Genomic DNA, 26,029 nt, shown 5'->3' with positions numbered 1-26,029 from the left:
GCATGGTATTGAAATGCAATAGTGTGAATCTTGAAAGGATATTCAGAATTATTTTGGTCCTATAGGCATTACATCTAAAAATGGGTCAGGACATGTTGAACAAACTAAATCCTATATGCATATTATCTACTACACACAGTAACAGAATGCATTAAATCAAATACCTATAGGCAGGATATCTATCATATAGTAGTGAAAATATTTGAAAGAAGTGGACACCTTAAGTAGGGTTTCTACCATATTTTCATGCAAACATTAAACTAGCCCAAATTTTCCCCAATTCACTATTGCCCCATCGTTATTACAAATAACTATTACAGACAATAAGCAAATGAATAGATTACAATGTGTATAACTATAGGAGGCCTACAGCTGGCCCATTGCATCCGAATAACCCAACGTTTAAACCATAACAACTCCAAATTTAGAGATACTTAATAATCATTGGCAAAGTAACAAGAACCCAAATCTCTAGTGTGTCAGAGTTCCCAAGAGCTTCGAGAACCTAGGGCGGTGCTCACACTAGAGAACAAATGTTCAGAAGCAGTTCATAAAGGATTGAGAACCAGCCCCAATATGTCAGAGTTCAGAGTAGTCTCATGGACCTTAAGCAGTGATCATATTGGGGTGGCAGGACCCTAGTTAACTAAGAGTAGGAGTTGAAAATAATGTATAAAAATAGAAGACAGTTTGGTTTCAGGAAAAATAGTTTAGATATCAAAAGTGCATAGAAGCAGATTACAAGAACCACAAGCAGCACACATTTAGTAGAAGGAGTTTAGCCATGAACTCCAGCAGTCACAACAGACAGGATAGAGTAACAATTAGTTTGAACAAGGTTTCACATGGCCTTAATCCATTAGCTATTACTAGGTGAACATACATGCATATATTAATCAGATAATAACATGCTGGGATCAGACAATCATACAGAAAGGTCACAAAAGTTGAGAGCATAGAAATCATGAATTAATTAGGAGTCTGTTAAGGGGTGAACACTTAAAACATGACATAACTCACGCTAGTTGAGAAACCAAATAGACATAGGTCTCACAGACATGATGAAAAGAAGAAGCATATAGGTCTAATTTCATGGAAGTAGGCATGCTGATTAAGAGTAATAAACATTAAGCACATAGGTCTAATTACATAAAAGTAGATATGCTGATAAAGATCAATAAGCATGGAGCACATAGGTCTAATTACAACATATTGAGTGATTGAAAAAGTGGAGACATACCAGTTAAGAAATAGTAAACATGAAGTTGAAAGTATGCAGGATCCAATAGTCTAGCCTTGGCTTTCAGCCGGCTAGACAATGTAGAAAACGCAAGAAACAGAAAGGTTTTAATAAGAGCAAGAGCTTGTGTGTGTGTGTGTGTTGCTTTCTGAGTGTTCGTGTAAGTCTGAGTCTGTCCTTTGAAAATCAGAACAAAAAGGTTTTCATAGCATGCAATAGGGTAGGTCACATAAGGTACTGAATCAATCACATATACATAAAGTATGAAAATCAATTAGCAATCAGTCAGGAATGAATTAAGAGGACAGAATAAAATAAGCACCACTTAATTTAAGGAAAATCTCACACATAATCAATCCGTAATTAAGAGCAAGGTTAATAAGGCAAGAAATAATTTTTGGAATCAATTAGGAATCAGGACACACAATTAAGCCAATGATACACGTATATAAATATGGTAGGAACAAGTAACTTAAATAAGGAAATATGGGTACTAAATTAAAACCCTAATTTAGGTAAATAAATCAATTAACAACTTAGTTGACAGAGTTAAAGATAACAGGCAAAAGACATCAGGATAAAGAGTCAGAGAGTCAAAACCCTAGGATATGTCAAAGGCATACAGATGAAACTCAAAAAGAATCGGTCGAAATAGTAAAGAAGAAAACCATTGTTGAAACAATTTAATGTCTAATCATTTTGACAAAAAACCCGTTAGAGATCAAAACCCTAGGGATTTAGAACACATCCATGAGAATCAGCCGAACAAGTAAAGAAAATTAAGGTCAAACACTTAAAAAGTTAGTATTTTTCAGAAACATAAAACAGTGAAACCCTAGCTTTAGAGAAGACAAAAATCGGTTATTAATAAGAAAACACAGAAAGTCTTTTAAGAGAAATAACAAAATAAACTTAACACTATCTCAGATCTACAATGATCTGACCATATTCGAGTAGCAAAAGACTAGGGTTTTAAGAGAATGACATAGATATAATAAAATCTTGTTTGGAACCATAGATTCGAGCCATAAACACGAAGATAGTAGTACTCACAAACAAAGACGAATGTAGGTAGATGGTTTTGAACAAATTTGAGTAGGATCTCTTCAAGAATTTTTCATAAAACAACAAAATCGAACAACCAGAAGAGGTAAGAGGCCTGCAGGGGCCTGAAATCACAGAGGAACCCCATGGAACGAGTACTTTTCCGGTGACGACGGCTAGGGTTTGAGTTTTGTCTAGGAGAGAAGAGAGGAGGAGAGTATTCAGAGAGGGTGCGATTGAAGAGAATGGGTAGGGTTTGGGGGTCGGTGGATTAAAAATGGAAAGGGATAACTTGGACCGGTGATCTCAGAGATCAACGGCCACAATTAGAGGAGGTTCTGGGTCGGGTAGGGTTCGTTTAATTTAGACTGGGGCGGATTGGGGTAAGGTTTAATTTGAATTGGGCTGGGGGGGGGGTCCGAATTTAAACATATTTAAAGGGGCTATTTGTTAACCCAATTTATTAATAATGTTTTTTAAAAATAGCTAATTAAATGATAAAAATAATTTTTATACATGAAGATGATTTAAAATAATTACTTAGCATTATAAAAATATAAAATATTATTTTCTTGTGAAATAAGGTAATTATGCATAGATGGGCTATTATTGCAATTATAACCCTAACATGTACATATGACTATTTGTGAAATAATCAAAGCTCGGTATAAATATAAATTATAAAATTAAGCAAATAAAATTATTATAAAATTAGTTGCGATGCAATTGGGTATAACTTATATAATAAAATGCTAGAAAAAATCCTTTAAAAATACAAAAAATTATGCAAACATACTAGTTGATGCTCATGCACTATTTTGAAAGTATATATACATTTTGAAATATATGAGGGAAAAATTGGGTATCAATAGACATGATGGCACCAACATTAATCGGATACCCAGCCATAACGACTGCCACCAAAACTGCACGGGGAAGTGGAAGGTTGTTCTCATTGAGCCATTGATCAATGTGGCTGCATACAATTGTCTGCCATCCTTTTACTTCAAAGTTTAGGGTGGCTCGGACTATTGGAACCCCTGCTGTGAGCCACAAAGGTGTTGACCCTCGGATTGCCAGAATCTCAGCTAGCCACGGGTGAGCTGCATCACCCATAACTATCTTTTCCAAGTATTGCACTGCTTCTACTTTTTTAAACCCTACATATGAATTTAGTGCACATGAGTCAAAGTGGATTTTCAGATTCCGCATCTTTGAGCAACATTTGCATAGAATTCTTTGACTAAGTGCTCATTTGCATCTAGAACGCTGTGGGTGAACCATTTCCATCCCTTTCTCTCTTGGAATTTCCTGAGGACATTCGGATTGTGCTTGTTCAAATCTTTCATCAATAATTGTCGATCAAGAGTAAGAGACCTCTGCGGCCACCATTCTCTAAATTTTGCAATGGCATTAGCGCTGACGAGTCTGTCTTCCCATAGATCTCACCTCCTTGATCTCTGTAAACCTCCCACTGTAGTATCACCCCATTGCCCATCATCTGGGACATCATCATCATCGTCAAAATTAATTGGAGCAGTTGGAGCATGTGGGGAAGAGGGCTCAGAGTCTTGGCTACCCTCTTTCGAACCTTCAAAAAAAGTGGCAGAAGACGATGATTCATCTACCAAGTGTAATCTACCCAAGACGTGATGTGATTGGGCTTCCAGTTGTGCTTGCACGAAGTTGCCCTCAGAAGCCTCCCCATATGGGAGATACTCACTAGTATCGGAGGGTTCGGGAGCTCTATTGGCTGTAGCTTTCTTGCTTATTGCTCTTTAGATTGCTAGGGGTAAGTAGTTTTTGCTTCGACCACAACCTCGGGAGGGTTATACCCTCCCTTTTGATGTATCACCTCTTCCCCTTGATCTAACAATTATCCGCAACACAATAGTAATATGATTCAGTTAGACTTGAACTCCTGATGTATATAGAAGCATGCTTGAAAGTTGTAGTAAAGCAGGCTCAGAAGAGGCAATGCGGACCGTGCAAAAGCGAGTGCAGCCGCAGACTACTGAGTGCGGACCGCACAAAAGTGAATGCGGCCGCATAGCCCCAGGTTCAAACTACTGGGTTCTCTTATGTTTCATAAGTGCGGACCGTACAAAAGTGAGTGCAGCCGCACAAGTCCAATGCGGACCGCACAATTTTCAGTGCGGACGGACAATTCATTCACACACTTGCCCTAACTCAGAGAGTTTTGGACCGCACAAATGTATGTGCAGCCGAAAAGTTCGAAGTGCGGACCGCACAAAAGTGAGTGCGGCCGTACAATTTTGAATTTTATGGGCAGTAACTTAGGGTTTAAGAATTTTTTTTTTACCAAAATTATTTGCACAATTAAACATGGATAACTACTTACCCATGCCCCAATTAACACATACGAAGCTACCCACATGATTTTGAAGCATATAATAATCACATTTGACATTTATAGGCCTAAAATTAACTAAACTAATCAAAGAAAAAAAAACATAATTTAAGAAGAAAGAACAAAAATCTAACGTGGATTGAACATACCAGTAGTAAATGATGCAGGTGAAAATCTAAATTGATGAAATGAGAGATGATTTAGAGCTAATGGAGTGCACGGTAGTTTCTTAGGGCGTTGGGAGTTAAGAAGTCGAAAAATGTAAAATTTTATGAAGCGCTCTATTTATACTCTGACCCATCAGGCCCAGACCTACCTGAGTGTGGCCACATAATTTTGAGTGTGGTCTGCACTCCTTACCTGCTCCTGTGAAGACTTGGTGCGATCTGCACAAAAATTTGTGCGACCGCACAAAAATGTGTGTGACTACACTTTGCTAATGAACGTTGATAGGCCAAACATCAGAGAACATGCATTATTGATCCTCCAGTTGTGCGACAGCACATAGAATTGTGCGGCCGCAGAGTGTCAGTGCGGTTCGCTTAATTCTGGTGCGGACCACACTTTTGTGACACTTAGCCAAATTTTCTTGCGTAGTACCTGCAATGCACCCCATTCATGCATACAGTTCAAAACTAGTTAGCATAAAACAAAGCCTATCTAATCTAAAGAAGAAAAGCAAGAAAAAGAAAAAGACACATTGGTTGCCTCCCAAGAAGCGTCTGATTTAACGTCACGACACGACACAGATTACTAATCACTTGAAATGAAGAACTACCACAATGTGGCCATTTTCAACCTTGCCAAGATAATTCTTAAGCCAGTGCCCATTGACTCTAAAAACCTCATCATTCTTATTTTTCACATCTAGAGCACCAATGGGGGTTACATTCACCACTTTAAAGGGGCCACTCCATTTTGACTTCAACTTGCCCAGAAACATCCATAATCTAGAATTGAACAAAAGCACAAGATCACCCACTTTAAACTCCTTGTTGTGGATATACTTGTCATGGAGGTACTTCATCTTCTCTTTGTAAAGAAACGAACTTGTGTAGGCATGATACCGGGATTCATCAAGCTCATTCAAATGTGCCACTCTTAAGTTTATAGCGGCATCCCACTCAAGGTTCAACTTCTTCAAAGCCCACATGGCCTTATGCTCAACTTCTACCGGAATATGGCACACCTTCCCAAACACCAATCTATATGGAGACATCCCAATTGGCATCTTGTAGGCCGTCCTATGAGCCCAAAGAGCATCATCACGTTTTCTTGACCAAGCCGTCCGACTGGCATCCATAGTCTTCGACAAAATACTCTCTATCTCCCGGTTGGAGACTTCAACCTATCCGCTTGCTTGAGGATGGTAGGGGGTTGAGACTTTATGAGTGACACCATACTTGGTGAGTAAGGTATCAAAAGCACGGTTGCAAAAATGCAAACCCCCAATCACTAATAATGGCCCTCGCAGTACCAAACCTTGTAAAGATGTTCATCTTCAAAAATGCCACCACACTTCTAGCTTCGTTGTTGGGTAAAGCGACGGCTTCAACCCATTTTGACACATAGTCCACAACTACCAAAACGTAAGTGTTCCCACAAGAACTCACGAACCGTCCCATGAAATCAATACCCTAAACATCAAAGATATGAATATCCAAGATGGTGGTGAGAGGCATCTCATTCTTCTTAGAAATCCCACCAGCCCTTTGGCATTCATCACAATGCTTGACAAGCTCACTAGCATCCTTGTAGAATAGGCCAATAGAATCCACAACTCAAAACTTTTGTAGCTGTTCTAGTTTCACCGTGGTAACCACCAAGTGGTGAAGAGTGGCAAGCCTTAAGAATTCCCATTTGTTATTCCTCCGGAATACATCACCGGATTGCACAATCAGTACATATCCAAAAATGATACGGCTCATCCCAATAATAGTCCAAGCCATCCCATTTGAGATTCTTCCTTTGGTTTGACGAGAACTCATTCGGTACAATGCCAGTCACAAGATAATTGGTTAGATCAGAAAACCATGGCATCCCGGTAATTGAAACAGCTAGGAGTTGCTCGTTGGGAAATGAATTGTTGATCTCAAGGCTGTCATGTGGCCTCCCTTCCTCCTCCAATCGGGACAAGTGGTCTGCCACTTGATTTTCACTACCCTTGCGGTCTTGAATCTCTAGATAAAACTCTTATAATAGAAGCACCCACCACATTAACCTTGACTTAGAATATTTCTTGCTCATCAAATACCAAAGATCCACATGGTCGGTGTGAACAATCACCTTAGTACCCAACAAATACGGCCGAAACTTCTCCATAGCAAAAACAATATGAAGTAGCTCCTTTTGGGTCACTGTGTTGTTGACTTGGGCATCATTCATGGTCTTGCTATCATAGTAGACCAGATGGAAAATTTTGTTGATTCTTTTCCCCAACACTGCTCCAACCTCAAATCACTAGCATCACACATGAGCTCAAAAGGCAAGCTCCAATCCGATGTGGTGATAATGGGAGTAGTAGTCAACTTGAACATAAGGAATTCGAATTCCTTCATAAAATCTTCATTGAAATGGAAGTTGCCATCATTCTCCAAAAGTTTATACAATGAATTCACCACCATGGAAAATTCCTTGATGAATCGGCGATAGAAACCCGCATGACCCAAGAAGCTCCTCACTCCTTTCACAGATGTAGGGGGAGGGAGTTTGGCGATCACCTCAATCTTGGCTTTGTCGACCTCAACACCATGCTTTGAAATTTTGTGGCCAAGGATAATGCCTTCCTCGAACATGAAGTGACACTTCTCCCAATTCAACACCATATTTGTCTCCTCACATCTAGCCAATACCCTATCCAAATTGTTCAAGCAATCTTCAAACGAATTCCCAACCATAGAAAAATCATCCATAAAGACCTCAAGAATATCCTCCACCATGACGGTGAAAATAGCCATCATACACCATTGATAAGTCGTCGGTGCATTACACAACCCAAAAGGCATTCGCGAGACTGCAAAAGTACCATAAAAGCAAGTGAAAGTGGTCTTCTCTTGGTCCTCAAGATCAACAACAATTTGATTATAGCCGGAGTATTCATCAAGGAAGCAATAAAAAGGACGTCCGGGAAACCTATCAAGCATTTTATCAAGAAGAGAAAGTGGGAAATGATCTTTCCGAGTGACTTTGTTGAGCTTCCTATAGTTCATGCACACTCTCCACCCGGTGACAGTTCTTATTGGGATCAATTCATTCTTGTCATTTGTTACCACTGTCATGACCCCTTTCTTTGGGACACATTGCATCGGAGATGTCCACGAGCTATCGGAAATGGGGTACACAACACCTGCATCTAACCACTTGATTATCTCCTTTTTCACCACCTATTGTATTACTTGATTTAGTCTCCTTTGATGTTCAACAAAGGGTTTGGCACCCTCTGCCAAAATAATCTTGTGCATGCAAAAGGCATGGCTTATCCGCCAAAGTCCATCCGATTGCTCTTTTTATCCTTTGTAGCACCTCCAATATGGACTCTACCACAATGTTATTTAACAATAAAAAGGATAACCGGTAATGTAGAATGTCCAAGGAATTCATACATGAGATATTGGGGCAATGGCTTTAACTCCAAAGTGAGAGGCTCCTTGATTGAGGGCCTTGTTGGAGGAGTCTTATGATTTTCAAGATCCAAATATAGCTTGCGGGGCTCATAAGTGTACAACCCCATGCCTCGCAATGCATTCACAAACTCCACACAACCTTCTTTCTCCTCAACATCATCAAGATTGAGCAAATGGACTTCCGAATTATCCTCAACATTCCTGGCGGCACTAGCATCATCAACAATCACATCAGTGACAAAATCCATGAATGAACAAAATTCATTACTATTCGGTTGCCTCATAGATTTGCACATATGGAAGACCACCTTTTTGTCATCCACCCGGAAGGTGAGCTCATCGACTTCCAAATCAACAAGAGCCTTCCCCGTAGCAAGGAAAGTTCTACCCAAAATTATAGGCATCTCGTAGTCCACTTCACAATCAAGAATCACAAAGTCTGCCAGGAGGATGAACTTGTCAGCTCGAACCAACACATCATCAATAATACTGAATGGCCTCTTCATTATACGATCTGCCATTTCAACCTCATTGGTGTGGGTCTTGGTTGCCCAATTCCCAAAGTGTTGAACACCGAATAAGGCATCAAGTTGATACTCACCCCAAGATCACATAATTCTTTGGCAAAGTCGGCACTCCCAATAGTTCAAGGGATTGTGAAAGTGCCTGGATCTTCCAAATTAGGAGACATTGAGTGCACAATAGCACTCACTTGATGTGTCATCTTGATTGTCTCACAATTCATTGATCTCTTCTTGGTTACCAAATCCTTCATGAATTTTGCATATCTCGGTATTAGTTCCAATGCCTCAACCAACGGCACATTAATCGGTAAACTCTTCATCATATCAATAAACTTTTTGAATTGGTTTTAACTATTTTGCTTTGCAAGCCTTTGAGAGTATGAAGGAGGAGTCCTTGTTATTGGTGCCTTATCATTTGGCACTACCGGTTCCATCATGTCAATCGCATGCTCCCTAGATGGGTTCACTTCTTCTTGCATATCCACACTTTCCTCTATATCAATTCTCACTTATTCATTAGCTTGAACCACATTGCTTGGGATTTCATCTTATTGAACCACAATATCATCATCCACAAGTCTTGTTTGATTTAAGGTGGTTGCATCTCCACCTTTTCCACTTCTAGTAGTCATGTCCATAGCATGTCCCGTATAATTCCAACTATTTGGGTTCACCCGTTAGGACGAGTTCAAAGCTCGTGAGATTTGGACTAATTGAACCTCCAAATTGCGAATAAAAGTGTTGTGATATGCTAACTGAGCATTGCAGTCGGTATTCTTCTCCATCATATGTTTAAACATATTCTCAATTCTACCCATTTCATTATTAGAGGATCTCATACCTTGAGAAGGATAGGAAGGTGGATTGCTTTGTTGTTGGAACATCGGAGGCCTTTGAAAACCCCACCCCCGATTGTTGTTGTTGTTCCACCCTCCTTGACTATTGCCTCCCCAATTGCTTTAATTGTTGCCACCCCAATTGCCTTGATGATTACCTCCCCAATTGCCTTAGTTACCTTGATTATTCCAATTGCTTTGATTATTGTTGCCACCACTCCAATTGCCTTAGTAGCCTTGATTGTTCCAATTGCCTTGATTTCCTTGCGAACTCCATTGTTGTTGATTTTGTCCTTGAGCATTGTTTCTTTGTCTTTGATAATTTTTGACATATTGAACTTCTTCTTCTTGGTCATTAAACGAATCACCTTGATCATAACCACTATCATCTTGCATGAATTGTTCTGGACGGCTTTGCATTTGTTGACCTTGTTGTCGACTCTTGTTCATCATCATTTTTACACCTTCCATTGCATGCACTTGTTTCGACACTTGAACTTGTTGAAGCTGAGCCTTGGTCAATTGGTTCATGTTTTCTATCAACTCGGCAATAACATACCCATGATCATGTAGCTCATTGTGTAGGTGAATAACATTAGGGTCAACTTGCGGAACATTGGCTCTACTTTGCCATGCCGAAGAGGTATCCACCATCTTATCAAGAATTTCACAAGCTTCGGCATAAGGCCAGTTCATGAAGTTCCCTCAAGCAAGCTGATTTACCATAAAGTGATTTATTATGTTGATCCCCCTATAGAAGGTCTGTTGGACCATGGCCTCAGTTATATCATTATTCGGGCACTCTTTAACCATGGTACAATATCTATCCCAAATCTTGTGCAATGGCTCATTGGGTTCTTGCTTGAATGCAAGAATCTCATCCCAAGAGTTGCCATATGTCCCGGAGAGATGAACTTGGAAATGAATTTCTCCGCCAACTCATCCTAAGTGTGGACAGAATGATTAGTCAATCTCTCTAACCAGTCCAATGCCTTTTCCCGTACAGAAAAATGAAATAGCCTCAACCTCAGCGCATCCTCAGAGACATTTGTTTTCTTGCTCCCCCAACAAGTATCGACGAACCCCTTGAGATGCTTGTTGGTATTCTGACTCGGAGCCCCTGTGAAGAATCCTCGCTGCTCAAGTAGTGTAAGCATCACGTTGGTGATTTGGAAATTGACCGCCCTAATGCGGGGTAGGACTATAGCACTTGCGTAACCCTGGTTTGGTAATTGTTGGTGGGATGCCGCTCTTGGTGGAGGTAGGGGAGGGACGGGAACATTATCTTGAGGCGGGCGGCCTCGTCTATTTACTTAAGGTTCAAGAGGAACCTCATCCATTCGGCCATCGTCCACTTCCTCCCCCAATGGCACGTTTCCGATGGGCTCATTGTTGAGAGCCATTCTCGTACCTATAATCAATTCAAAAACAAAGTTAGTGTCTCAGAAGGAAAATAAGACAAAGCACACAAAAAACTAGATATATAGCTAAATCTGTTTAACTCCCCGACGACAGTGCCAAAAATTGATGTCTCCCAAACTCACACCACAAATATAGGTATTGAGGCAGTTGAAGCAATAATAAATCCCAACACGAGTTAGGGTCAAATCCTCAGGGAGTTAGAATTGGGACTAGGTATATATTTAGTGCAATTGTGTGATGTGCCTCAAATTACACTTCCACATTCTTGTTTGATGTTTTTACTTCTACTTTAGGCTATTGATTGCAAATGTGAAACTAGGAGACAATATATTTTGTTTTGGTCGTTTTTCAAATGATAAAAGATTTAGTTTCGTGACTTCCACCTAGGTGGTTACCAAACGAGTTGTAAACTCTAGGACAAGTTTGATTAGTCGAGGTTGTAATATAGGGATCAAACACAATTACTCACTCTATACATTTTACGCCCCACAATATTACATCTATATTATGCCCTGCAGTATTACGTTATGATCATGTTACACTCCATAGTATTATGTTACGATGATGTTACACCCTATAGTATTATAAGTGAAATTGTCGTAATATAATTGACCTCAGTTCAAGGACAATATTATTTGGAGATTATAAGCATTATGCTATTTCAAACAAGTGATGAGTAAATTCGTGAAGATGAGAGGGTAAGCTAATCGAAGAAAATAAATATTCGTCAATAGTTGACATATTCGGATAAAATACAGCACTAGCTAAAATACCCGGTACTTATGGACTAGTACCATACAAGGTACCACATGACCATGATAGTAAGGTGTATAAGGTGTGTTAAAAATAAGTAGTATTTTAAGTAATTTGAGATAATTTCTAATTATGTGGATAATTGAGTAATTATTGGTTAATGGGGGACTAACAACTTCATTAAGGAACTAAGTGGATAAGAATTGTGATAAGGATAACCCCCCCTATGTGCCAGCAAACCACCCTAATATTCATAATTCATTAAGTCATTAGAAAAGGTGGAAAATTAAGGTATGTGGTGGCTGCCACATCCACATATAACGCATCTCAAACATTAAGATTTTGTAAGTAAGATGGGTAAGTAAGATTTTGTAAGAAAGATTTTATAAGTAAGATGGCAAGTAATGTGAGTATTCAAATATGCATCTGCATATATCACATAAGCACGTAAGATCTTCAACAATTCAAAGTAACGTGAGATTTTGTAATTATAAGGGATTACGATGCAATCTTTCTCAAGAATATCATATGGATTTTTCCCCTACTTCGATCCGTCGTTACTTGTTTTATCGCGATTGGCATGTGTTAGAAGGATTGTCAAGAGAATCGCCTCAGGTATGTTAATGCTAAGCCCTTCCTTCATTTTGGCATGATCTCATAATTACACGAGTTTGATAATGAGCCATAAAGAGAAATTCATATTCCAGAATTTATGTACATTTCCTAGTCTCATAAGTTACAGTATTCTCCCTTGTCGGAACTTCATATTCAATTGAGTATTGTCTTCTTCCAGTCAAAAGAGCAGAGAGTCTATATATATATATAGTATTACAATGTTTTCACTACCATCGAGTTATAATTGATGGGCAAGCCCCTATTGGGCAACCTCTGATCAGATGGTAAGTTATATACCGAGCCTACTGTGGCCGAGCGCCTATGAGCGATCCTGCTACAGAAGAGGAGATATATATACCGAGCCTTATAAGGCCGGACAACTATTTTACTTACTATATTGATAAAGTTGAGTCAGTATCAACAGGTGAGCATATCTTAGATAATCTTAGACTCCTAGTTACTTTCAGTTTATATTATCAGTTCAGTTTCAACTTTCAGTATATTGCGTTACATACTCGATACATTATTTCTTACTGATGTCCCTTTCCTGGGGGAGCTACATTTCATGCATACAGGTTCAAACAGATAAACTGATAGACGTCCTCATTAGGTATTGCCCGAGTTCAGCTTGATCGGTAAGTTCCATGCCCTTCGGAGTTGCCGGGTCTAGAGCTTTATGTCCATCTTGTGTATATATGTATATATGTTATGAGTAGGTCGGCGCCCTATTCCGATCACAATATATCCATCAGTAGAGGCTTGTAGACATATCCTATCAATTAGTCCAATATGTTGGGCTTGTAGGCCTTGTATGTATATTTTGATTGGTTTTCCAGCTATAGTAGATTTGACGGCCTTGTCTGCCCAGCTTTATATTGATGTTAGTTAGTGTTTGCAAATTGTCTTGCAATGTGACCCATGGAAAAATTAAGAAATTATATGTTAAGAGTCCCTTAGTCACATGTTGGTATGGTAGGATAGGCGAGGCACCGGGTGCCGGTCTTGCCCCCCTAGGTTCGGGGCGTGACAGAAGTGGTATCATAGCAGTTCTGTCTTAGGGAGTCTACAAGCCGTGTCTAGTAGAGTCTTGTTTATTAGTGTGTCGTGCACCATACTTATAAGTAGGAGGCTACAGGGCATTGAGGATTGTCACTCTTCCTTTTTACTCTAGATTGTGTGGTAGAGCACAGTTGTAAGAACTCTATTTACCGTAAAAATGGTAATAACAATTAAATTTGTTGATGGGACTCTAAAAATAGGTGATCTATCTTTATGCTAGTTTTTAAGCAGTTGATGCTAGATATGTGAAGTTAAAAGATGCGATGCAAGCTAAAATTAAATTGTAATCAAACCGGGGGGTTTAGCTAGTCGGGCCTCAGATTGACTAATGAGGGGCCTCGAGGTCGATGCCTGTGCTCGGGCTTGAGCTATCGGGGATAATTGGGGAAGAGCTAACAGTTAGAATATAATCGATAGAGGCTATTTATGGCCTATGAAGAGCAATAAATGAATAACAGGTATGAACAAAATAAATGAAAGTGACAATCTCGAGCAAGTAAGTAAGAGAGAAAAGAGAGAGAGAGAGTTGTTATTTATCTTGTGTAGAATAGTTGGAGCAACAACAGCCCTTTACAAAGTGGCAATGATATCCTTTATATAGGAGGGGAATTCCAAGATAGTACAAAAAGCATTAATTACAAAGATATGGAGATGGGACAACTAGACGCGACATCTTGATACAGGTTCCAGGTAGGCTGGCTTTGTCAGACTTAGCCGCGTGCCTTTGGAATCCCCTGTTTTTATTCTAGCCTCGATCAATATTATCTTTAGGTCGGGCCTTGACGAGTTTCGAGGTAGGGAACTCGGTCACAGCTTCGCGTCCTCGAGGCCCGAGGTGTTCCTCTGAAGTGACTTAATAGCAAGAAATTGGACCCTCTGATTTCGGCCCGCGTTTCCTAGAACGAAGCGATAGGAAATGATTCTGATACCTGACTCCCTGGGCTTCCCGTGAAGACGTCATGCCGATGAGTCCGCCTATGGCGTGAGTTTTCACGATAACCGAGACATCCCATGGACCTGTCTTTTCGACGCTATTCAATGCGCTGCCGATTCCCGTTCTTCAAAGTGACAGCACCGCCGTCAATTCAGCTTCTCCTGCTGGTCGTTGATACCCATTTTTTCCAAAAAATATTTTAAAATTAAATATATACTGCAAAATCATGCATTAATAGGAATTGGTATTTTTCTATAATTTTCCTATATTTTTATTAATTTATCTAACATTTTTATTCCCAATAAATAATTACAAAATGGCATTACAAATGATTTCAAAGCATCTCTTGATTTAATTTATTATTTATGGTCCTATTTAAACTATGTTATTTCATAATTAGCCAAATTGGCATCTTTTGGCTATAATTGCAATAACTTTGCAATTATAGCCCAATCATATAATTTTATACTATTCTTTAACCGGAAATTAAGCATTTGTATTTTTAAATGCTAAGTAATCATTTTTAACTATTTTCTATGCATGAAATTCATTTGGTACAATTATTAGCTATATTTATAAATTATTTCATTCAATTTAATTTGTTATTTAACAAATATCCCCATTTTATTTCAATTATAACCCAATTAAACCAGCCCCAAAACCCCAATTAAATCAGCCCAACACCCAGGTCCAAACCTAAATCTTACCCGACCCAATCCCTGGTCCAATCTAGTCCATTGATCAATTCTAATCAATGGTCCAGATCCGCCATACCATATTTAACCTAATAGACTACCTTTGTCTCTCTTTCCCCTCTCTCATTCTCTCTCAACCGGTCTCTCTATTTCCCTCTCTCTATCTCTGGTTCTCTCTAGAACCTTCTCTTCTCCCCTCCTCTCCGATGGACCCAGTCCACCTTCTCCGGCCACCTCACTCGCTAGAAACCATGGCCTCTCATCATCTCTTGGCCTCTGCTTCACCCCACACCGGTTCGACACTACCCTGAGGTTCTCAGGTGAACCTGGAGCGGTTCAACTCCTACCCATGGTCCTTCATAACATTTTCAGCCATCTTCGGTCATTCGAGTAAGATCTATGACTTTTCCGGCTAAAACCGGCAACATTTTAATATTTTCTCATCTTCTCTGGGTTCTCTGAAACCCTAACTCTTAAGATTTTCCGATTTCTTTTACATTTGTCTTAGATCTGTCAATATTATGAGCTTTTGTTGTTTTCCTCAAAGGTTTTTTCCAATTTTTTTACAATAACTCTTCATCTTCAAATAGGGTTTTAACCCATTTTTCAAAAAGATGCTTTTCTTCTGATTTTTTTTTTGGTATTAATCTATGACTCTCACTGTGTTTGAATGTTCGTTTGAGCTTACTCCTTTTTTCGAGTTATTCTGTTGAAAACCCTAATGTTTTTTAAGTTTCTGAGTTCGTCTTGGGTGTTATGTTCAATTAATCTATATATTTCTTATGAACGTTCTGTGAATTCGTGATTTATATGGTTTTTACCCTATTTGTGCTTATGTTAATTTCTCCTAAATTTGTATTGTTCTCTATTTGTGGGTCTTCTAAGCCCTGTGATTGGTTCTTCATTGATCTTGCATGATATTCTCTACTGATTCTTGAGATATTCCTTTAATTAAGGTTGGTTTCCTATTTATCCTTGCCTATAGCATGTTACTCCGCTCATGTGTGATATTTTCCTTTGATAAAGATTGATTCCCTGTAATTAGAACCTCACTCGAGGATCTCCTTGCTGATTTTTTGAATTTGAAATATCTCTTGCCTTATTTCTCTGGCTGATTCCACTGTCAAACTAATTTGTATATATTTTCTATAAATAAGATTTTGAACATGACCTTAATTGCATGCTCTATATATATATTACACTTGTACTACTTTCTTATTGTGTTATAAGCAGATTTAGTTGATTCCTTTCCTTTTTTTGCCACTGCTTCTTATCGTTTGAATATGATTCCTTAATTAAAGGAAGTCGGTATACTAAACTGATTCTAATTAATGTTTGTTTCTATAATTACTGCTGAACTATTATTTTTACCTTATTCTTCTACCCGTTTCGAACAATATATACTCTATTCATTCATTAGCATAAGGGACGAAAAAGAATCTGTTCAACTCTCTCTCTCACAACTAAAAACTCTCTATTCTCTCTTCTGTGCTACTTGCTACTACTCTAAGCTAGCCAGCTGCAAGCCAAGGCTAACTACTGCGCCTCTCCTATTTCTGCTTTGTGTTTTTGCTTTCTTCACTTCACTGGTATGTTCTAATTCAGATTTCAGTCCTTAAACCAACATGTTTCTATTACTGTTACAATTCCCTATATTTCTTATATGCTTTTATTTACTATTTTTGTTGTTCAACATGTAATTAGGATCCTGAATTCCCTCTACATGTTAAGTCATGCTTTACTTGTCAATAACTAGCATGTTTCTATATACTTAGTATATGTTTCTTATGTGAATCCCCATGATTGGTACGATCATGGTCTAAGTTGTTTGGTGTTGATATGTTAATCTAATCCAATACCCTACTGTCCCCCCCGATCCTCTGAACTTGTAGGAGTTTCTAATTGTGTGCTTGTATATGTTTCTGCCTACTACATGTTTGCCCTCACATGCTCCATATTTGTCCCTCTAATCCCATTCCCTTGCTTGTGTTTGCTGGACTATTCTTGGTCCTTAGTGTGATGCTGACTTTGTTTTGGTTCTGAGATTGGTATGCATGCTCCTTCAAATGGTTTTCACCAGTTAAACTTGTCATAAAACTATTCCAATTAAGTCTCACTTTTCAAAACTATTTCTTGCTTACCCTTCTTCAAAACGGTTTTCTTACTTAAACTCTTCAAAACTATGTCAAGCACTCTCACTCTACTCTTAGACCACTAAGTTCTGCCCCTTTTGTGTGAGCATTGCCTTGGGACCCTTGAGTTCCCTATGAACTTGAACACACAAAACCTAGCCTTTCCACACTGCACTTACTCTGTCTTGGCTATGAAATCTGGATGTGAGCACTGCCCGGGATCCCTTGAGATTCTTAGGGAACTCTGACACACCCGAGTATGAGAAAGGCTATGAAACAATCTTGACATTTGAGGTGCTGGAAATCTGGGCCTGTTTTCAGGCTTTCTCTAGTGTAACTTCTTATTTTTCTTTTCTACTTATGTAATTCATTTCAATATTGGTCTATAATAATCTGTTGTAAACAAATACTAGGGTTGGCTAGTGAAAAGGGGAGGGTAGTTATATATGCTATCAACGTGAATGGGTAGAAACCATGCCTTAGGTTTACATTTCCTATATGTTCATTAGAATCCATGTGTAAGACCAACACATTCAAAGCATGTCATGCATTAGATACCATGTTTTTAGGTTTGCTATTCCAGCATCTCATTTGACAACATTTTACCACTTAGAAAACCTGCTTTAGGCCAAATAACAACATCAACATAAAACTGTTTCTCATGCACATCTTGAAATCATGCTGTAACTCTTTGAAGATTTAGAAATCACGCTTTAGGAATTTTGCATATCCTGAAATAATTCTGCATCTTCATATGTGCATGTTAGATAACCTGTTTTAGGATCTCGTTCACACTCGCTCAGTCACATCTAGCTAGACTACTGATGCATGAAAAGGACATAAAAAAGTCTCATGTTTGATTATTCTGTTTAATTGAAACTGGTCGCAATCCATGCATGTCTTTGCAACATTTAGAACAACATGCTTTAAGTAAAGTAACTTCTAAATTATTTTAATAATTTTGCTAACTATTGCATATTATTTTACGCCTAGGCAAGCCTTAGGTAATAAAAAGGTCTCATGTTTGATTATTCTGTTTAATTGAAACTGGTCGCAATCCCTGCATGTCTTTGCAACATTTAGAACAACATGCTTTAGGTAAAGTAACTTCTAAATTGTTTTAATAATTTTGCTAACTACTGCATATTATTTTACGCCTAGGCAAGCCTTAGGTAATAAACTTTAAAATAAAACTAGAACCGTCTTTGTGATTAATGTTTAACTATCAACATGTTTAAATTAGTAGGCAAGTCTAATTAGAAATTCCTCTCTGAGTTATGTAATAAATCTGACTCTACTGTTATCACTTAGATACAATGCTTAGGATCTGAATTTAGACCTTAATTGTGTATGAGTCATGCTATTTATGTGTACTATGTGTGAAGGTGTATCTGAGCCTCTCATTTGTCTTCCATGCTCCCCTTAATTGAAGTACTACTTGTTTATTATATGTCACCTTAGTATTTTACCTTTAAACTTTATGGTCTGCCTAGAACACCCATTTTATAGGACATGAGTCCTAAATTCCTCGGGGGCTGATAGGAAAGGGCGGGTAACATCATGCAATAGGGGTCGAGACCAATCCTCGTTTTAATTACCTTTATGGGGCAGGAAATGGGTAGATATGGATATGATGACCGGTGCATTAATACCATGTGTAGCCCCTCTTTGAGGAGTGTCATACCGGGTATTGCACTGATGTGATCCGTATTGTAAACAAACCTAGGATACCACTTTACATTCACAAATATGCTTAGATTGTAATTCTTTTCAAAATCTTGCATTTCTTTAGTTGTTTTTTACGCCTGTGTATTTAAACTTAAATCCCCTGCTATTTGAGCCATACTTATTGATTTGCTAATTTTACAAATTCTCAAAAACTGTTTGGCCGGGAACCACACAAGTGGATCCTGAGGGGTGCCTAACACCGTCCCCTTAGGATAATTTCAAGCCCTTACCCCGTCTCTGTTTACCAAACATAGTTATAAATGAACGCTATAAGTGCCCTAACACACGTTAAATTGTTAGTGGTGACTCTTCAAAAATGCAAACCCTCTTTCAAAAGGAGAGGGTTATCCCAACCAAAAATGTCATAAACCTGATTTCGCGAGAAAAAGGGGGCGTGACAGTATGGCGACTCTGCTGGAGATATTTAAACTTTTACCATTTCATAGCGTTTTGTGAATTTGTACCCCTCCCCCCATCCCCGATGCACAATTATTTGTTTAATTCCTTTAAGCATTTAATTTCTTCTTCAAAAGCAAAACTGACATATCTTTCTTGTTTCCTTCATTTATAACTGCTTTTAATTATAAAACTGTTATATTTATCGATTTCTTAACGTGCAAATACATGTCAACATGCTTTTAATTATTGCATAATCATTCTCAACATCATACTCCATCTGTGCCAAATAAATACTATAGCAACGCTTGATGAGTGGTTGCACCCTTCCTATATCATTACCCCTTTAAATTCGGAAAGACTTATTTGTGGTAAAACTAGTCGATCATCGATGCAGTTGACAGTTCTGTGCCTTCCCCCTTGAGTTGTCCGCTCAAGGGTACCAGTCTAAAACCCCATAGAATCCTTACTCTGTTTAAATATCGCATGCATCATGGACAAACCTAGCCGGGTCAGTTATGTTTTCCACTTAATGATCCTTTAAGATAGCCATGTCCAAAAGTCCATTAGATTTCCCTAAACCCAAACGGACATCATCATGTTCTGTGCATTTATTTGGAGAACATAATGCTACATGCTAATTGTTGATGTTAAATAGTCGAGTCTGGTGGGGGGTAAGGGCATAACCTTGCTTGCCTTGCAGAAATATGAGGCACGAAGTCCCCAGAATTGGCATGGTCACCAATATCTACCCAAGATTGCTAAGTTGGTGGGAAGATTTACATTCTAGTGACAAATCCCTTGTCTGAAAATATCTGGGTAATCTATCATCCCTCATGGAGATTCATCCTAAAAACTTGATAATAGAAGCTACTACCTTATTTTGGGAGTGTGAAAGGGCCGTGTTCCGCTTTGGGGACATCGAAATGACACATTTGCTAGAGGAGATAGGAGGACTGGCCAGTCTAGTGTGAGAAACCCTGAGTTTGCTAGTGCTTGAGAATCGTACAGGTAAGGTTTTCCAAAAAATAATGGGTTTGAAGAAGAATGCAGAATTGGTATGCCTAAAAGAATGGTACATCCATTTTGACTATATGTATGAAAGGTACGGTCATAGCAAATCATATTTTACCTCCCATGATGAGTTTGCTATCACGTCCTTGGGATATATCCATCGTAGGGTATTCATCTTCATGTTTTGCTTCCTAGGTCTGATCGTGTTTCCAATGAAGAAAGGAAGAATCCATACTAGGTTGGCTATGGTAACCAATACCCTAATGGAGGGGATTGGTTGGCAGACATTCAACATTGTACCCATGATCATTGCAGACATCTACCGAGCCCTGGAAAAGTGTCAACGAGGAGCGAGACACTTAGAAGGCTATAATTTATTACTTCAGCTTTGGCTCATGGAACATCTCCAAAAGGGTGAATACCGACAAGAAATTCAGCGAATGGCCTGGGATGACCGCATCGCTTTCGACTATCCAAAGAGAATGAATTACATCCCCGACATGTTCGCTCAGCCTGAGAATGACAAAGGATGGGTTGAGCTCTTTCATAATCTGACTGAAGAGTAGGTTCAATGGATGTTTGAGTGGTTTCCGACAGAGAAGTTCATCACTCGATCCAAAGATGTACCTTTCCTGATATTTTTTGGTCTAAGAGGAACATACCCTTACATCACTCTTCAAGTTATGAGGCAAGTAGGTAGGAAACAAGTCATCCCCAGGGTCGACAAGATGAGCCATCTTCGAGATGACTTCCAAAATGATGATAGTACCCACAAGTGCCAAGCCCAGCACATGTGGCACTACAAGATCGTAATGGGGAAAGACACCATCGAGCCAGACACATATCATGCCGGTTGTACCCCTTTTTATTCTGGTTGGTTGGAAGACAATTGGGATGGTCTGGGCCAACCAGGGTTCGTTCAAGGTCACAAAATTACAGATGAAAAGGCTGAGGTGCAATTCAAGTACAATCAGTTGCGCAAAAGGATCCGTGAATGCGCGGGCGAACACCTCGAGATGCAAGAGTCTAATAAGAAGCTGATTGAGGAATGGAAAGGCATGGCTATCAGTGCCAACAAAAGGATAGGATACTTGGAGTGAGGCATAGTAGAACTAGAGGGAAAATTTCTCAAAAGGGTTAAAGACTATCAAAAGGCTGAACGGACCGAAGCTGGACATCTAGCCAGAGCATACCAGTTGCTAGGACTTCGTGAATTGGGGAAGCTGTTCGACGGAGCTAAAGATATCGAATCTGGGGAAGGTCCTTCTGGGACCAAATATATAGGAATTTACTTTTTCGCTTTATGAATGTAATAAGGCCAATGGCCATTAGTGACTTTCTTGCTTTTTAGTGTCATTTTGGGATTCTCCTATCTTTATCAATAAAATGAGGTATTTAGCATTAAAAGTTCTCCAAGTCTATTTGTTTCTAGGCCTACCTCTGGCACAAAGAGGTTCCCAAATTAGTACACGTTTTACATTCTCGCACTATGTGTTTAAATATTGAAATACTTTTATAATCCTTACTGACTTGATTAACTTTTGGTTTATTTTGATTATTCCCCTCCCCAAAGGTTAGTTCGTGCACTCTGGCATCATCATCTTATTTCACAAGATTTGGGGGCCCTCCACCCACTCCTTTTCTTATTCCCTTTAAAGGCAAAAACAAATGCACGAATAAAATGGAAGATTTAAACAACATCAGGAAGGAGACACAAATGAATGGATAGAGGCCACTGATGGCTAGGGTATTTGGGTTCCTAATGAGAATGTGTCAGAACTTGAACAGAAACTGTTGAAATTCTAGGAAGAGTTCGATCAGGTTCGAAAATTGGCAAACCTATCATTTTCGCTCAACACCCCAGATATAAACTTCCCCACACCTCCTCAAAATATCCCAAAACAGCAGAATCATCCCGTGCCTCACCATCACGCTGCTCCACCAAAGAGCCAATGTAACACCTACCATACCCCAAACAACACTCTACTGCTCATCCCAGAACCTCTGAATTCGACAAACGACCATTTCCACACACATACACCAGGCCACCATAACAATCTTATCTATGTGGAGACCATGCCACACTCCACCCAACCTATCTCATGCACACCTGAGTTTGATGAAAAGGATCTGCTTATCAGGAACTTGGTCGAGGAACTTAAGAAACTGACCAGCCAAATTTAGGGCGTTGAGAGAAGCAAAGGAATCGAGGGGCTGAACTATGAGGACCTTTGCATACAAGTGATGTCAAGCTGCCTGAGGGGTACCAACCTCCTATGTTCGAAATGCTTGATGGTACGGTTGATCTAAGGGTCCATCTGAGGACATATTGCAACAAGCTGGTTGTAGTAGGGACGGATGAAAGGTTCTGCATGAAGTTGTTCATGAGGAGTTTGAAGGGAGATTCATTATCTTGGTACATCAGCCAAGATCCCAAGAAGTGGTCAAGCTGGGTGGGCATGGCATCTGACTTTATGGACAGATTCAGGTTTAATACAAAGAACGCACAAGACGTGTTCTATATCCAGAATTTGAAGAAGAAGCCCACTGAGATGTTTCGCGAGTATGCTACTCACTGGAGGTCCAAAGTTGCTAAGGTCAGACCCACCTTAGAAGAGAAGCAAATGAACAAGTTCTTTGTTCGGGCTTAGGACCTGTAGTACTATGAATGACTAATGATGATTGAGAACCACAAGTTCTCCAACATTATCAAATTAGGTGAAAGAATTGAAGAAGGTAATAAAAGTTGTATGGTTACAAATTTCGAAGCCTTGCAAGCTATGAATAAGGCTTTACATCCCGGTGGTGTGTCCAAAAAAGGGACGTAGGGGCCGTGATGGTTGCACAGAGGATCAAGTCTCCCCTTAAATACCAATCTTACCCAACACCTCCACTCACATACCAACCAACCCCAAATTACCAAGCACCCTCATACCAAGCTCCGCCACCAACCTATCAGTCATCTCCACCTCCTACATATCAACCTTCTTCACCTAGATACTCCTAACCCGCTCATGTCTACCAAACTTATAATGCTCAACCATCACATTATCAATCAACCCCTGCACACCAAAATTTCCCTAGACCCCGACCTAACTTTGATCACAGACCTCAATGTAATATACAGCCATCGCTGAACCCATCGACCAGGTGTATGAGAGGCTCAAAGTTGTTAGTTATTTCACCCCATCCCTGCTGCAACCCCTGAGAATCATTCTCAGTGGGTTAAAGTCCTGTACATACCACTCCGGCATGAAAGGGCACACCATCGATGAATGTCACTCCTTGAAAGACAAGATACAATCTTTGATTGATAACAAGATCATTGTGGCAAAGGAGTCGCTCCAAACGTCCGCAACAACCCTTTGCCAGACCATAAGGGTGGAGGTATCCACATGATTGAAGTAGAAGATGACTGGGATACTGAGGGATCAATCGGGTTGATTGAATCAAGCAAGTGTTGATACCCAATTTTTTCTATTTATTTTCAATATGCAAAATAACTTCAAAATGGCATATATATATATATATGCATATGTAAGCATATCCAAGTGTTTTATTATTTTTCATAAGTTTTAAAGGTTTTTTAATCAATTTATTTCCTTTTTTCATCCATAAAATCCCAATAATTATGTCTAAAATTATTATTTTCGATGATTCATTTATTGAATCTTTATATTTATGCCAAAATATGGCTAAGGTAATTTTTATAGTCTTATTTAGTATTTTATAAAGCTAATTGCATATAATAGCAATATTAGCCCTTTTAAGATTTAATTGTGTTTTATATTCATAAAAATTAAGCCTTGCATTTTTAAATTGTTAATTATATATTACAAATCATTTTATTTCTTTCAATTTGTTTCCATAATTTATTTACTGTTTTTTATAAATTTCAAAGCGGAAAATTGGCTATTTAAATAGTAGCCCAATTGCATTTAAATTGTAGCCTAAATCTGACCCCGAATCAGAACCAATTTCCCCAGCCCAATTTCATTTAAAACTGACACCTAACCCAGTTTAACCAACCCAACTCGGATCCCCTACCTACCCTCTTTAATCCAAGCCGTTGATCCTTCAAATTGACGACCAACATTCATTCTTACCATTTGTAACTCTGAACGACCCCTAAACCTAATTCATTTTCCACCAAATGCCGCTTATGTATTCCTTCCATCTCAATTCTCTCTACAACCCCACATGAACCCTAGCCGCCACAATCTAATTTCACCCTAATCCGCCTTAACCCCTGCCTAATCCAAGGCCTCTCATGGCCATTTGAGATGTTTATCGACCACTTATGGCTCCTAGATGTTTGTTTCTATGGTTTCATGGCCAGACCTTGAAGGAATCTAGTCCAGCCCTTGCTTAACTTCTATTTATGGCCATTCTCTGGCCATCCACGACCTTTCTCCGGCCATTCATGGCCTTTCAAGGCAGATCCTTGACTTTCCTGGTTAGATCGGTAACTTTCAAGATCTTTCTCACCTTTTCTGGGTTTTTCGAAACCATAATCCTTAAGATCTTTCAATTTTCTTCAAATCTATCTTAGATCTGTGTTTACTATGAACTTCTTAAGTGTTTTCTCGAAGGTTCTTCAACTTTTATTTCAAAAAGACTCTTCATTTTTCGACGATTAGGGTTTTCTTTTATGTTTTTCAAAAGATCTCTTCTATGATATTAATGTTGTTTGTGATTTTGCTATGTTTAAAACGATTTGCTCATATTGTTCTTCTATCTATTTCAGCATGTTAAAAACCGTAGTTTTTTTTTTGTCTTATCCGAGTTTTGAAACTGTTTGTTTAAAGGTGTACCTATTCGATTATGTTCTTTGTTTCTGACTCTCTTTTCCTTGTTTGACTCATCTAATTTTTAGTTCTTATCATCTCTTAAATTCAGCTACTGTTGAAGCCCTAACTTCTTAAAAGTTTTGCCTCACTTGTTACTGTGAGACCTTTACTTGTTTCTGACTCTCTTTACCTGTTACTATGTTCTTCTTCACTGTTGATTCTATGTGACTACTTGACCTACTTGACTACTGTGCTTCGAATATTTTCTTGCTACTTAACCCTAGCTTACCCCTACTGCTACTGTATGTTTGTGTTGCTTCTTTTGTCAACACGTTTAACTCTACATGCTTGTTCATCTCTTGCTATTTATATGGTGAATTGCAGAATCATGTTCCTTTCTTGATTGATCTTGATTCCCTCGATCTTCCGACTAATTGTAAAAGGTTTTCTTACAAGCACTAATTTTTACTCATCTGTTTAAAATTAATTGATTCCTTTCCTTTACTATGATGTTTTACCTTGCTGAATCCCTTCCCAAAACTAAGCACTTTGTACTTAGACTTGATTATTTACTTCATGCTTTTACCACCCTCTTATATGGCAATAATCAATTCCTTAATTAAATCTGTTACTACCCGTTAAACGGTGATTCCTTAATTAAAGGGAATCACTTGTGTTAATTGATTTTGATTGTGATTATTTCCATATATGCGTTTAAAACTTTACCTCTTCTTCACTCGTTTTTAAAACTATAAATACCCACCCCCTCTTCTTTCAAAGACACGAACAATTTGAGTTCAAGAACACACACTTACACTCAAAACTTTCTCTTTTTTCTCTACTATTACTTGTG

General features: G+C 38.8%; 1 protein-coding gene across 1 annotated transcript; it reads right to left on the bottom strand.

The window, feature by feature from the left end:
• Positions 1-5,412: 5,412 nt before the first annotated feature.
• On the bottom strand, positions 5,413-5,958 carry LOC138887184 (uncharacterized). The gene has a single exon (XM_070168904.1). It carries the CDS (start codon positions 5,956-5,958, stop codon positions 5,413-5,415), a length of 546 nt encoding a protein of 181 aa, XP_070025005.1.
• Positions 5,959-26,029: the final 20,071 nt, after the last annotated feature.

The sequence above is a fragment of the Nicotiana sylvestris genome, chromosome 3 (assembly GCF_000393655.2).
Source record: "Nicotiana sylvestris chromosome 3, ASM39365v2, whole genome shotgun sequence".
Classification (NCBI taxonomy): Eukaryota; Viridiplantae; Streptophyta; class Magnoliopsida; order Solanales; family Solanaceae; genus Nicotiana; species Nicotiana sylvestris.
Note: the sequence above shows the minus strand (reverse complement) of the source record. Positions and strands in the feature narration are given on the sequence as shown.